The sequence below is a fragment of the Apostichopus japonicus genome, chromosome 13, assembly GCF_037975245.1.
Source record: "Apostichopus japonicus isolate 1M-3 chromosome 13, ASM3797524v1, whole genome shotgun sequence".
Lineage (NCBI taxonomy): Eukaryota > Metazoa > Echinodermata > Holothuroidea > Aspidochirotida > Stichopodidae > Apostichopus > Apostichopus japonicus.
Window position 1 is genome coordinate 604,955 of NC_092573.1, and position 15,865 is coordinate 620,819.

Below are 15,865 nucleotides of genomic sequence, written 5' to 3' on the forward strand. Positions count from 1 at the left end.
ATGCTTAGGTCCCTAAATATGCGGTATTCCATGAAAACTGCGGAGTCAGCAGAGGTGTTTTGGAATATCCAGGCAACTTCACAAGCAACTATTAAAAAGATGTGACGTCACACGTTATACACCTTCTATCTAAGACTAACTTAGTATATGCATATAAATGAAAGTCCTTAAAATCAACGAGAAATTTGGTTTCTCATAAAACGATGATGACGTTAACATCAAAAAAGATACTCAAATGAAAGCATGTGAACTCACCTGTGAGGTCAAGGGTCAACCGATGGAAGAATCGAGGTCGATAAAGCCCAACCTCTCTTCTTGTTGTAAATTTGTCTCTAAGAAGTTAATCATCAATGATAGCAAATTAACTCTCTTGTTGAATTCGATCTTTGCGTTTCATTTTTTTTTGCTGAGAAACTTCTTTGCAGAAGGACCTTCCCTTGTCCCGGAATATTTATATTCTATCGAACTTTAAATGTAAACTAGCGCCTTTAAAGATGGATATAACAGTCGACTGAAAAGTAACGTCAAAATGAAGTGAGAAAGTCACAAGCTATATAATTTTGTATATGTTCTTACGTTAGAAGATAAGCTATATTGTTGGAATAAAAATATCGTTATTACATGATGCTTTCCTGCTGTTTAATTGCTGTTTGATCTGTGAGGATAGTTCTATAGTATGTCATTCTGGTCCATAGCCATATGTAAATCCTTTAATAAAATATATTATTAATGATGTCCATATTTTAAAATGCCGCCCTCTAATTATAAATTCCCCTTCGAACGTGAAAGCAAGTAAGTTAAATTGTGCTTATTCTGACGGATGAATCAAACTTTACGTGAACTTAACAGGCGATGGCTGTCATTTGACCACGTGTAAACCGATTCATCTACAATCTGTACCTATCGAATGTGAAAGAAGAATTCATGCTTATAATTAATGTTCTTATTTTATCAAGTGCGTGAAGGTTAGAAAAACAAAGTAGAAAAAAAAAGAAAGACGAGGCGCTGTTATTGTTCAAGTGGTCATTATTTCTAAGATTACCTCAGTTTACATGGATGTAACTGATACAATGTTACTCGTCAGGGTAAGATGGTTGAATTGGGGTCCCGGGAGGTGGTGGGAGCGTATCAGGGAGTCCGGGCCCAAAAAAGGGAAGCTTAATGAGTATGTGAGGTTGCTGGCCGGCAGAACACAAATATACGTAGGCTACCTCTAAACTCCCAATCAAATTAATCCTGTGGATTATTTACAAAAGTGGAAAAGGATACTTTCTTTTAACAAAAGGGGCACTTTTAAAAGTTTTCAAAAAAGTTGGGCGCCTGAGAACGAGCCTTCCACATATTACTATTAATATATATATGTTAACTATAAGGTTAGCCTAGATGAAACCAGTGGCGGAGCTAGGGGTATTGGTCAGGAGGGGCGAGAATGGTCTGTAGGGGCGTTTTCGACACTATCTAAGCGGAGCGGAGCGGAGCGGAGCGCGAAGCGTACAGAAATTTTTTTGAGTAAAGATACTCCCTAGATCGCCGGAAATGACCCTTTCTGGCTAATTTGCAGATAAACGAAGAATAAATAGGTGTCATCGCCAAATTACACCAACAAAATGTGACAAATGTCAATATGTAGATGAGAGCGCAATAAAAAAGTCAATAATCGCGAATAAGTAAAAAGTGGTAAAGAGCTGAAAAGGGCTCCATCAGTCCATTTGAGTCCGTCAGGAGGGGCATTTGCCCCCCCCTGACTGTATGGACGCTCCGCCACTGGATGAAACCTACAAATAATCACAAAACTACAAGTACACGAAGAAGTTCTCCTAGGTCCCTAAGCTTCCCTGTCCCTCCCTTCTTTCTGTATTTCTTTCTCACTGTCGCCCTATAGCAGGGTTGTCCAACCTTTTGCAGAGGAGGGCCACATGGAATGATTATGATGAAGGAGGGGGCCGCATGAACCCTACGCTCGATTTTTCGATTTTTTGCCCAAAGCCCAAGGCAACAAAATGTGAGCACTGCGCGCGGAGCGCACTGATTTATTTTCCTTCCTGATAAAACAGTTGAAGTCCAGCCGCCCCCCCCCCCTCCGCTTAGAGAGTTTCACAGAAACTGACCTGTATGCAGTTTTGTGGACCCACAAGGTTCGAATGATTGATTGTATAGCTTCAAATTGTTATCAATAAATCTGCTCACTAAAATTTCGCACCGTAGAGCATCTCGCGCGGGCCGGACGCAACCCTGCGGCGGGCCGGACTGTGGCCTGCGGGCCGTAGGTTGGACAACCCTGCCCTATAGGCTTCCAATGTCCCTCTGATTTTGTTGGCTCTCCCATGATATGCACTGCAACATTATCTCTTGATCGAGTTCTAGATTCCGTCAGTAGGCCTACTGTTTGACCGTTATACATAAATCTGGGTTTTTACGTTTTTAACCCTCCGACAAAGGGTACATAAGCACTCGACCCGTCGTCACCACAAATCAGTTTAGACTAAACTTGCTTGAAACGTTTACCAAGACAGATTCTAGCCACAGGCAATCCGTATTTTCGATATCTATGACAGACGTGTGTCTATTGCCACATGTACGTCACTTGTATATGTGGTTGTTTGTTTTTCAACTTCACTTCCGCATCAACAGAGCTAGCTGTACGTTATTTAGTCAAGATGGGCAGGCTGCATGTTTCATTCAATTAAAGACCAACGTTCATAGTACCTGTGATACGCGTTTGTCATGGATTGCAGAATAAAGTGAACAAAGCATATTGTTTTATTGAAACCGGAGGCATATTTGGTAAGGTTATTGAAGCCTAGACTTTTAAATGCATCGTATGTGATTTAGAAATAATGAAATTTAGTAAAAGGCCTACACTAAAAGTGATACAGTAACGGGGCTAAAGATAGACCTACACTGTTGGCTAGGCTAGCGATTGTGTGTAACGTACTTTGGCAAGTAGTTACTGTAGGCCAAGCTGTATGCCTGGTAATATATAGGTAACTAATTGTTAGATGTACCGTAGACTCCTAGGCCCCATAACAGGTCTGAGTAGGCTCTAGAAAAGAAAATATCAGAAGATCCAGTGAGGTTTGTTTATAAAATACACATGGAACGTTTGCAAGGCTAATCTATGCACTATGGAGAAAAGATAGACCTAGCCTAGTCTCATTTCAGCATTTGTATGTACAGTACTGATAAGTTCAATTTGATGAAAATAAGATTTTTAATTTACATTATAGGGTTGTGTTTGGGAGCTGGTGACAAATAGGTATACATGTAAGGAGTGTAATGTTGGGATCACCTCTTCTATTTTGTAGTCACTCAGGGATGATCCTGCCCATCCATTCCATGTCTGAAATTTGTGAACATGAGTGCATACAAATAGGCAGAAAATATGCTTGTTGCTGGAATCATAGTGTTGATCTATCAGCATTAAAGATCAAGAATAATGTAACCTACAGGATTTCCAGAGAAACTTTAAAATACAGTATGGTTCATGTCTGGCAGTCTATGAAGTCTTGTCATATCCCCAAGTCTTTGATGTGTCCAGGCCTGACAAGAAGGGGTTTTATGGTGATCAGGACAGAAAAATGATGGGATAAAGAGTAATGTGTTCTCATCTTCATAATAAAAGCCTACAGCACTAAGGAATAAAATTAATTTAAGCACACAAAAATTGGTCTGACACCACGCTCTACACCACAACAATTTAAGTTCTAAAGATGAAAATGTGCAAGGATCCTTTTCAGGATTTTTCATTCCTGCCATAACTCATAGCAAGCCTTTTAAATTTCATGCTCTAAAGCCAACAAATGTGTTAAGGTCCTCTAAGTCATTATGAATCTTGAGAGAGGCGAGTCTGGGCAACACTGAAATAACAAGAAGTGAAAATTAGTCGAAGATGGTCGTAAATATAATTTAATAGTGATTGCTATTATCACCTTTAACCAAAAAAGAAATGCTAGTTAAACTATATTCCTTTAAGAGTGAAGGCTATCATAATTTTTTGGTATATGCTTAGATTGAAATTGGGAAATTATACAAAGAACAGAAAAACATGACTGTAGTTAGTACCTCTACTTATCTCTACATAAGCAATATCGTTTGCAATTGCTTATTCTTGCCGGTATAAACCTTAAAGGATATGTATTTATTGACCAGTGATCACAGGGAGCCAGATTTTACTCATTGAAAATTCTGTACGTGGCTACTTTACATATTGACTATTGACAGGGTGTTGGATTTTGATTAACATATTATAAGCACTGGTCTGTTACATAATCATTTGCCTAACTCTGCAGTTTCTTATTGACTGGAACTGATCATATCATGGCTATAAACAAATAATGACTTCCTACAGTGTACCGTAAGTAATAAAAAGCTTGTCTTAAGGGAGGAAATTTGGCTGGAAAATTCACCCAGTCAGTTAGTTGTGTCACAAGTCACTTTAAAAGCATTCTACTCTATGTGTAATGGGACTGCCTGTGGTTTGGAATGCAGTGTTAAAAGAAACACTGTGAGGTTTTACCTGTAATGTCTATAATCTATAGTAATGCTGTACTGTACAGTAGTTGTATGAAATCATTACTTACAGTATTACAGATTGTCTTCAATATTCAGAGAGTAAGGTCATGTATTTAGTAAAGCACAGTTTTACTCTGTGAAGTGTGACCCTGAGCTTGACCTGTTTAATAATGCGATTGTCTTTGACTTATTTTTAAGGTTGTACATTATCTTCAACTTCATCTTAAAAATGATCGTTCCTATGAAACATGACAAAGATACGTTCAGAAGTAACAGAATGGAACTTTAAAACTGAATATTTAAATAGGCCTACATTTATATGCTGTACGTAGATATTAAATTAAAATATATTAAATTAATCTCTGTCGATATGGTCTCCCTGTAAATTGTGAAGTTTTTGATCCACTAATCTGGGTCTCAAATCTTAATGTGGATATTGACTAGTGAATACTGTACATTTAGAGTTTTAGTACAGATTCATTCCCTTATGACTCTTACAGTACAACCAGGGTACTACCCATTTCCTCTTCCTTCAGAATATATACCGTACCATTTTCAGAAGTCCACAGATCAGTGAAAACGTATCAGAGAGTCATAAGCAACTTAGTCAAGAGTAAAGCATTTCATTGCACTTGAAATGTTACACTAAAAGTTCAAAGGAACAGTCTCTTTCTTGGATTTCCCAAAAAAGTGGTTTCAGATTTACTGAAAAGCATCATCAATTCATCATCAATACAGTAAATATGTAGTGTGTATACTGAAGTCAATGTACAGTACAGTAGTCCCATTGTAAACGGTATCTGTGAAAAGAAGGTCCTGTAGAGAATCCCAGGGTCTAGGAGGTTTTTGATCATTTGGTGTTCACTTCCTCATGCTTCGTGAAAAGGGTTGAACTCCAGGAATTAATGGCATACTGTATTAGGAAAGTAAAGCAGGATATATATATATATATCATGAGATTGTACCCAGACCTGTGTGAAACAGGGATAATAACAATTTCTGCATGATTAGGTTCAAATGATGGTTGACGATTTTTTTCAATACGGCTCCAAGGGTAGAGACATTATTTTTCAGCCCTTGTACTGTAGTATAGAATGGCAACAGTGTTATTCTATAGTTGACATGTACAGTACATTAATTTTGAATGTAGATAATTCTGTTGTTTTCATGAAGCCAAGAAAACCCCTCAGTATATTTACTGTACTTGATTATTAATAATCATTTTGAGATCTCTTTAATATTGGTGACTTATTAAACATTTAAATTCTAATCCAGACACTTTTGTGTAGATGTTCAGTTACAGTAATGTCATGAACTTTGGTGTGTTTGCTCAATTCCAAAGTTTAAGTGATAATTTCCTCATCAATGATTGATATGTTACTTTGTGGACAGATACCACAACACCTTCATGGTCCTCATTTTATTCCTGGAAGGATCTAGTTCAACGGTTTTCAATGAACTTTCTTTGTATGGAGCAGAGGACTCAAAACCTCACAATATACCTACCAATGTAAGGGGAAAGCTGAAAGGTGATCCAGCATAAAGCTTTAAGGATTGTGAGGCTATTTTAGACGGCCCCATGACCCGATACAATGTTAAGTTCAGCTTTAAGTTGCTTAACTTACAGGATGTCAAAGTTCTTAAAAGTGAAAATTATCAGATTTCCGAGTGTTTCGTGTTCAGTGCCAGTTCCTGCTATTCTGTTCTGTGGTATAATGAATGCATCATCAGTGGCAATGATCCGGAAACTATTGGGAGTGACATAAAGATTAGGTCACCGAAATGTTTTGGTTTGTTGCAAGACTTTTAGAAAATTGATCTACAGAACATCCTCGGGGAAAGGGGGGGTGGGGTTTGGTGGTTCATGGCGCAGTCGTCATGAAAGATTGTGGGTTGTGGGTCTAATTATCCAATTCCATACTGTCATATTTCTAATAATTTGATACAAAGGTATAGTGTTTTTTCAGGTAAATAGGAAATATTTCAATTTTTGTTTCTTTGCACTGTATCTTTAAATGGGGCAAGTGGGGGAAAAAAGTCCAAGGTTGAACTGAAAAACAGTTTTGATGGAGAAAGTCTTCAAACTAAAGTTGCATTGTGTCCCTTATTTATGTAAATTAGCCTGATAGAGCCACTAGGAAATGGCCTCAGGTGAGTTGCTCATGTAAGTAGGAAATAGTGAAAACCTGTCAGCCATATTGTTTGGTGATCACTGACGGTATCCAGGTTTGAAGTTTTTCTGCTCAGTTGTACTACAGCAGTTTGCACGCACCTTTAATGATCTTTCCAGACTGATATATATATTACTGTAAAGTTATTTACTGCACCAATGAACTTTCTAATAATGTTAGAATAATTATGAATGTTTCGTTTCATCCACTGTTAACAGTTTACTGTACAGTAGTTATAATTATTTAGGTTACTTGGAGAAAATGCACTCTAGTCTGATCACAAGGATAGAAGCGTGAAGTGTGTTCAATCTACTATTTGGGCCAATGGGCCTACAGTACAGTGGTTACAGTGCAACATTTGTTGTGAGTTTGAACTGTTACTAGCACTGTGTTATTGCATAGTAATACCTGTACTCATACTACCACACGGCAGGCACTGTTACCGAGTAAGAGGTGGTATTGTCATCCACGGAGTTAGCTGCTTTCTAATTCCCTTGTACTATGACCTGCAAATCATGAAATGTAAACACTGGAGCCTATCAATTCTCACAACACTTGCCTATTCTCTATATATTATTCTATACAGTATATATATACAGTATTTGTGATAACAGAACCTGATATGAAACTTCCTTATTTATTTCTACAGTGTTTGATCTCAAGGCAGTTCGGCACCAGCCATCCGTGTTACCTTACCGCCTGGTAAAATTCAAGGCCAAAGCTTGGCAATTTTCTTCTCGCGGTAATGTTGTTCAGTTTAACCAGCCATGGAAAACTCATATTTTACATCTGTGGATCTATTTCTTAAATAAATTGTGAAATTTTATATCACAATATATCTGCTAAAGTTTCCCCATCAGTGATAAATTAATTAGTCTTGTCCTATTTTTTAATTTTTTAATTTTTGGAGAGCAAAAACTGTTTACCTGTACTCGATCATCTTTCAAAGACCAAAGTAACGTTTGGTACTGAACTTCTGTAATGGCCGGAATACTTCCAAAATTTAATAAAAAGGGTCCGAATACTGTTGGACAGAGGACCAATGATGATTTGTGGACAAGGACTGGGACCTTCATCAACAAACCTGTTCATGGCTGGCTACATCCAGAAGAAAAGTTGAAACATGGAGGGATATGTTACGGTGTCAGGGTAAGTAATAAATTATGATAGTAATATGCAGGATTTAAAAAGTGCAGCTATGTCCACCGATGACAGAGCTCAAGGTGCATAACAATATTACCCTGGTCAACGATAACCTGTCAAACATAGAGACAATCCCTCCACATGGCAGCAGCTTAACAGCGACCAACTGACAGTTTATCTCCTCCGGCCCCCATGTATACACCTGGGTGAAGAGAGGCAATGGTGATCCAGCTCTAAGGCCTCAACATAATGATCTGGCCAGGACTCAAACCTGTAAGCCTTAGATCACAAGTCCACTGCCTTTAACCACTTGACCACAACACTCTCACAGTATAATACATACACATATATTTAAGGTTAAGGAACCCTGAGCTTGATTTGTTGGAAAATTAATGGAAGGAGTCGCCACATCTCTACATCGGCATGTTGGGTTGTTAAGTCGCTTTCAGAGAATTCTTAGGAAATAGTAAATCTGTTTTTATGAGATTTACTTCGTTCTTCGCTTACGAGTGACTCGCTTACCTGTCTCCTCACAACATGAGGTCTGTGTTACAAATTATGTAAAATTATATTAGACAGGCAATTAAGAAATAAAACTGATAAAATGATATCTACAAACAGAACTACATAGTAGCTGTTACTGCTAAAGACTTTAACCTAATTGACCAGACAAATTTGGCCCTTACAGTATGAAAGCGGTTTTACTTTCCTTTTCAAATGGAAGGGAGCTGTACAGTAGATTAAATATGTGTAAAGAGTATTTTGAAATGCAATTGAAGAACTGTTCTAGTACTTTGAGGTGACTTTGCTGAAAAGAGTCCTATTATTGTTGAATATAATCCGTCATCTTTTGTTATGTAGGTATATTTATGTCGGTGTTAATACCATGAACCATAAAGGTGAGTATTGTACTGTACATTCAGTGATCGTTACAGCATCTATAGGCACTACATTGTGTATTCTACAGTACAATAGAAATACCTGGGCATGTTTTACAGAACAGAGGGTTAATTGTGCGCTTAAAACACTTTAAATTAGAGTTATGTATCGGGCTGTTGGGTACAATAAATCAGTTAAAATGCATTAGTCATCCCATAAATATGTAGGGGGGTTCAACTTGGTGGGTACAGTAGTCATTGAATGCATGAATGCATCAAATCTTCTAATATATTCCCAGATTCCCATGATGGTTCTAATCTAAACAATTTGAAGTGGTTTCTTGTTGGGGGAGGGGGGGGGAAGGGAGCTACAAACCCTGATTATTCAAAGTGGTCGGGACCGAAGTTAGTTCGAATAACGGAAAAGTTTGGATACTCGAATATTTTCGACTATAAAACAACCGTAAAATGCGATATTATGCCTTCTAAATGATGGTATATATTGTTTTTGTTAACTTACGTAACGATCAGCTTTCAGATTCATTTGACAAAGCATGTGTATTTTCATCCATTCTCCCATTGCTTTATATGTCGAATAGATAATCACCTACTGTACTACATAAATGTCTGATCGTTATTTGTACAAATTGTTGTAGATGAATGAAAGTACACTTGCTTTGGCAAAAGAATTTGAAAGTTGATTGTTGTGTACAAGTGAACAAATTTAAGTTGTACATTAATATGAGTACTGTACAGTTCTTATAAACAATAACACTAGGCATCTAGACTTTTTATTTATGAATGGATGGCCGGTTCGGATAAAGAGAGGCTCGGATAAAGAGGAGTTTTACTGTACTGTATAGAAGTCTGAACATCTGAGAGATCCAGTTGACAAAACAGACTTTGTATCATCATCATACTGCTTTAAGTGTTCCAGGCACTTTCAACTCAAGGTTGTACAGTTACCTCAGCCAGGTTAGCGTCAGCTTCGCAAATTAAGATCACTTTGGAATGCTAACGATGGATTCTTTTCAGATGGTTAGATACAGGGCGATGTATTTGCATAGTTACCGTGGACATCTCTCACAGGAATGAATATTTCTGCCTTGGATTTTGATTTGCTGCTATACTGTACGTATATAGCAGCATTGCTGAAGTGTCCCATGAGTTAAATGCATTACATAAAGGTGATTAAATGTCGTTCGAAATTTAATGAAGTCCTTGATGTGAATAAAGTGTTGTGTTGACATTGGTGTCAGTCTGTACTACAGTAAGTAGTGTCAAGTTGGTTGCTGTGAAGTGGTCAGTTGCTTTAGGGCCTGTTTATACTAGATGCCACTGTCAGAATCACTCCTCCCCCTCCTCCCCTCCTCGTTCCCCTTCTCCCCTCCCCCTCCCCCTCCCACCTTATCCCATTAAGTACTTTTCAGGAAATCACACAAAACCAGGAGTTTGAATGTAACATACTATACAGTACATTGTGTGTGTACAGTAGGTAAACCATAGGTCCAGATGTCACCTGCGGATCAAGTGCAAGTGGCACTTGTAAGGTCTATAAACCTTTCCATTATAATTAACTGAATGCAATACTAATTACTGTGTGGAAAATCATAGTGTTGTTGTTACTATTACTTGAAATTGTATGTTTTGTTGTCATTGAGTGACATTGACAGAGCTGTTTTTCTACTAGCTGAGATAACAACTTTGCTGTTTTTCTAGTGTCCTGCATATATAGTAACCTTCCTACTGTAATGTAATTATTGTATTAATCTTGTTTAAACATGTGAGAAATACATTTGAAATTGAAAATGAAAAAAATGGAATTGTATTGAGTGGTTTTAGGGTAACTGTACATACTGTATGGCTGACAGAATGCGACTACTCCGTAACTACGTAGTAATTGCTTTAGAAATGGCCATAAGGAAGCAAGACCTGGTTTTTTGTGATCAAATTTGTTATTCTCTGACAACTGTATATATGGTAGTGAGTACAGTAAAATGCACCCAACCAAAATATTGTATCACTTTAACTGTAGCTTTGACCAGAGCAGCTATTGATGGTCTTAGTTTAATGCTGTCTGTAGGTCCTGTAGGAAAATCATTGTGATCTGTAGATGTAAGAATCATTTCACCCTTAAAGAAATGTCAAAATGGAGACCACCTTTTTCATAATAATGCATTTCTCTAGAATACTGACAGGAAAACGAAGATTGGAATTATAATTCAAAGTACTGTAGTGGAGTAATTTTCGGCCCGCACTGGATTACTAACATACAGTATCATGAAACGTACTGTCTATGTTCTGGGTATTGTTTGCCTGAGCAACTACTCAAGTGTGGTACAGTATATTTGCTATGTAGTATGTTGTGTTTTCAGTTATTGTACAGTACTGTAGTACAGTAGCATCACATAAAGCAAGTGGCTCATTCTGTCATTCATCATCTTACAAAGTTTGAGAGGGAGAGAAGGATTTAAAATTCAGTGAACAATACCTATTGCGCAAAAGGTATCCTCTTCCCTTTGTCCAACTATCTATTGTAGTATAATACGTTACCATGGATACTGTAACAGCTCAGGGAAATGCTAAGTTCTGTCCTTGAGTATAGGATTTTATGAGTTTTTGTGGTTGTTGTCGTCATCATTTTAACTTCTAAGCAAGAGTGAGGGTAGGGGGTGGGGATTTAGGATGGATGGGCAGGATATGTACCATTTCATGGGTGCAGTAAAATGGTGAAATGATGGTCCGATTTTCTTTAATCATGGATCAAGCCATCCCCTGTATGCGGAGTCAAAACAAAATATACCTGGAATGCTGTATGTGTGTACAGTAGAGAATTTAAATTTAAGTGGACCCAACCTGTACAGTATATCCGCATATAACTAGTCCCTATGCAATTAAATTCAGATACCCACATGTATACTGTTAAGTTAAGCTCACTGCATACTTGTACTGTACAGTACAGTACTGTATTTGCTTGACTAATTACGACAGCTATATTTTTTTTCAGCGAGTCATAAAGCATTTCAGTGGAAATAATTGGCAAATAAAAGCAAATTAACTTAATGGACTGTATTAACTACCAGGCTTAGTTGCTACAGTAGATATGGTCATGTACCTGTACTGCACAACTTCCTTCACGTTGCAACATCTAAGATGTTTATTCTGAGTGTAGGATATATACTGCCAGTGATAGCCAGTAGCATCTGCTTATCTTGATTTATGATCTATAGGTCTACTTCACTCCTCTACCTATCTCATACTTACACAGCGCCCCAGAGCAGGTGGCTGAAGTAGCCGTGCATGCACGGAGTAAGCCTTTAAGCCTGACTCGGGAGGCCAGCCAGGAGGCTGAGCCGTCCCTGGATCACGAGTGGGTGGCCGAAGTAGCCGTGCTTGCACGGAGTAGGCCTTCAAGCCCAACTCGAGGAGCCAGCCAGGAGGCTGGCTCGACCCAGGACCTGGGTAGGCAGGAGCCAGGAAGCCTGCCGGTACCCAGGAGGGTCGCAACATGATCCAGAGCGGGTGGCTGAAGTAGCCGTGCCTGCACGGAGTAAGCCTTTAAGCCTGACTCTGGAGGCCAGCCAGGAGGCTGAGCCGTCCCTGGATCACGAGTGGGTGGCCGAAGTAGCCGTGCTTGCACGGAGTAGGCCTTCAAGCCCAACTCGAGGAGCCAGCCAGGAGGCTGGCCCAATCCAGGACCTGGCCCCCCGAAGCCGGAGCCAGAGCATGGAGAGACTCCCAGAGACCCGGGAGCCAGGACGACCTGGGCAGGATGCGGCTCTATCCGGGGACGATCCCACGGAAGACCGGGAAGACCGAACCAGCGATGTCTGGTCCGACCAGAACAGACAAAATGTCCGGTTGGAGGAGAGTGGTACACACACCAGAGATGGGCTCCGGGAGCCCGGGTCCAGTGAGACCCCGGGTCCGGTGAGACCACTGGTCCGGCGAGATCCCAGAGGGAGTGCGGAAGCGAGGTTCCACGTCGGATCCGAGACCGGCCCTGAAGCCGGGAACTGGAGCTACAATCGACTGCTGGGGCCCCAGAGATGGGTTCCAGAGGGCCTGGGTCCCACGAGACTCCAGAGGGAGCCCGGAACCGAAGTCCCACTCCGAACCCAGAGCTGGTCCCGGAGCCGGGAGCCGACGAAAATAACAACTGCTGGGCCCCAGAACGGGGTAGCAGGGGCAGAAGCCCGGCCCGCAGATCTCCTAACCGGAGCCGCGCCCGGTCCCGAGGCTTGGTGCGGATGAGAGTAACATCTGCTGGGCCAGCCCCGAGCCAGGTCCCCATGGCGAAGAGAGATATACTCATCCCCAAGGGGAAGGACAAAGACTGGCACTGAACACAGATATTGGGGCCGAGGAGCGATCGCAACCCACGGCCAGCCCGGCCGCGACACCACGATCAATCCCAGACCAAAGAATGGAACCTGATTTGTTCCCCGGAGAGGAAGTTCTGGTTTGCAGAATGCCGTTCAGCCTGTCCGGCCTAAACGACGAGGTCGACCCCTAGATTTCGGGGTTACAGAGGAGCGAAAGCCCTCCTACATCGGGGGAGTGTTGCCCCGGAAGTAGCAGCTTGAGCTGCGACGACAGGTTCAAATCAATTGCGGAGAAACACGGCAATCACTATACCATTAATCGCCACACATCCCAAATGTGTGTTTAACTGGTACCAGCGGAAACCAGGACATGACATAGATTTCCTGGGCATTCATGGGACATATTCTCCTCGCTAATTATACTCCTCTCCAATTATAATTCATCGAAATGTTCGACACTGTACATTTGTTAAGAGAGCATGGGGGCCAAGCAGCCACCTAGCAAACCTGGCTAAGTGCTAGGGAAAACGAAAACTTAAGAACCTGGGCAAACTGCCAGGAATGTGTACACGCTGTACATTTGTTAAGAGAGAAGGTGCCAAGCAGGCACCTGGCTTGCCACGTGTGAGCTCAACGTTTGCTGCAACGAGCTGTCGAATATGTGAGCTATCCCACGGAGTAAGCCTCTCTATTTCTTTGGTGAATTACCGAGACAAACGCGTTAGTAAGTTGGAAAAGGGGTAGGATAGAACCCCAACAAACTTCCAAACGATAACACGCCCCGAACATACAGTATGCGCTTCATGAATAATGTTCGATGTTCAGACATTTTAAGCAAATTGCATTTCGTAGCACCTGATGGCCTAGTCGTGACTATGCGCTAGGTGGTTTCGATAGGAAGTTAGAAACCTTTACTGAACTACGAAATGGACACATCTCTACATGAAGAGATTTGAAGTAACGGGTACGTTATCTTAACATTTAATACGTGTTTATTACGTTAAATGTGTTGTGTAAGAACGTCGACATAACGTGTCTATGAGATATTAATGTTATATCAAGGTTATATTAATATCCTAGCGAAAATTGTTTGGAATAATAGCCTGAAATCGTTTCGGTGACATATTTCTTACACCACAAATTAAGTTATCATGACAGAATTCGAAACGTTTAATAACGCTTTGGCGTTTGTTGAGTAACTCCCTGGGCTCGGTTAAGCAGCCAGGGATTATTGAGGTGGATTATCTACAAACCCACCCTCTCACCATCTCCACGGTCCCACTCCGCTGGCCGACGTGGTCACTTCAACGCACTGCAGGCCAAGGCCATCCTCAACGCTGTGAGAGCATGGCAAAAGGAGTTGAGGGGTCACGCAGTCTACGTGAGGACAGACAACTCAACAACAGTGGCCTATGTCAACAAGGAAGGCGGGACCCGCTCACGAACACTCACCGAGATAATTTGGGAGCTGCTCCATCTATGCGACAGCCTGAACATCTCCCTCACGGTGTCACACCTAGCGGGAGTAGACAATCAGCCAGCGGATATCCTCTCGCGAACCACGAGCCCGAACGAGTGGGATATAACCCAACACTGGGCGAACTGGACGTTCCAGATCTTCAATATCTCGATCATCAACCTCTTCGCATCAGCAACGAATTTCAAGATCCCAAAATTCTGCAGGAGGACATTTCACGCGAAAGCGTGGAAAGTGGATGCATTCTTGTTCCTGCAGGCGGACCTGTACCTGTACGCGTTTCCACCCTTCGTCCTAATTCGCAAGGTGCTGGCAACACTCAGAGACTCAGACGCAACCATGCTCCTACTCGCACAGTATTGGCCGAACCAAACGGGGTTTCCTCTGATAATGGAGCTGCTCGTCGACTACCCTCTCAGACTTCCACCCAGGGCAATCGTCCTGCGAGGCCAGACAGAGGCCGACAGATGGATCCCAAACATCCAGCTCTGTGCGTAGAAACTCTCCGCAGGGACCTACATCAGAAGGGAGTCCCTGCAAAAGCTGCGGAGTATGCAACGAGAGCCTGGCGCGAGTCCACAGTCAGGACTTGTGATCCAGGGATGGCTCAGCCTCCTGGCTGGCCTCCCGAGTCAGGCTTAAAGGCTTACTCCGTGCATGCACGGCTACTTCAGCCACCTGCTCTGGGGCGCTGTGTAAGTATGAGATAGGTATCGTCGCTCGTAGACCCTAAAACCAGGTAAGTTTTTGGGATTCAACTAAAACTGAGAAATTTCCTTTAAACAAACAAACAATGAAGGGTGGCTCCTTAGTACTTCAATAAGTGTGAGTCTACCTTCTTCAAGCAACTCCACCCCCATGCCCTTCCTCACCCCCCCCCGCCCTAAAGGAGAGAGGTGATAAGTATATTCAATTCAAAATAGAGGTATGTTCCAGTGTAAAAATAACCAAAAATTATTCCAAATATAGTTTGCCAGTTCTAAAAGTATCTGTCTGGAATATGATAAAGTACAAACATGTGTACAGCATATATCAGCACTATACAGTATACAGTAGTGACAATATCAGAGAGCTTTCATAGATTACGAGAGATCCACAGATTGAGAAGGTGTGATACGATCATAAAAGAAGGATTAGATGGGGGAGGGATTAGATACAGGATAAAGCCCCAGGCAAACTCTGAATCACCTGTCTAAAGCTAGAATTTTACTTGACTAACTTTTTGTAGACTACCTCTAGACAATTCCCTGTAGGGACATGTCTCACTCTAGACATGTCCCTACAGAGGATTGAATCCTTAGGTAGCTGTCCTGACCTACAGTAGTACCTATCAGCAGAGAGAGACTGTGGATGCAATGC

At 41.2% G+C, this 15,865-nt stretch overlaps 1 protein-coding gene across 3 annotated transcripts in view; it reads left to right on the plus strand.

The window, feature by feature from the left end:
- Window positions 1–2,452: 2,452 nt before the first annotated feature.
- The window catches only part of LOC139978205 (SHC-transforming protein 1-like), a 49,003-nt gene continuing 35,590 nt past the window's right edge, over window positions 2,453–15,865 (plus strand). Inside the window, exons 1-2 of one of the 3 annotated variants that reach the window (XM_071988144.1) lie at window positions 2,453–2,784; window positions 7,333–7,832. In XM_071988144.1, coding sequence (XP_071844245.1) covers window positions 7,665–7,832 — 168 coding nt within the window. In that variant the 5' untranslated portion in view covers window positions 2,453–2,784; window positions 7,333–7,664. The remainder of the gene's footprint in view (window positions 2,785–7,332; window positions 7,833–15,865) is intronic. The other 2 variants (XM_071988143.1, XM_071988145.1) reach the window with 2 other exon arrangements.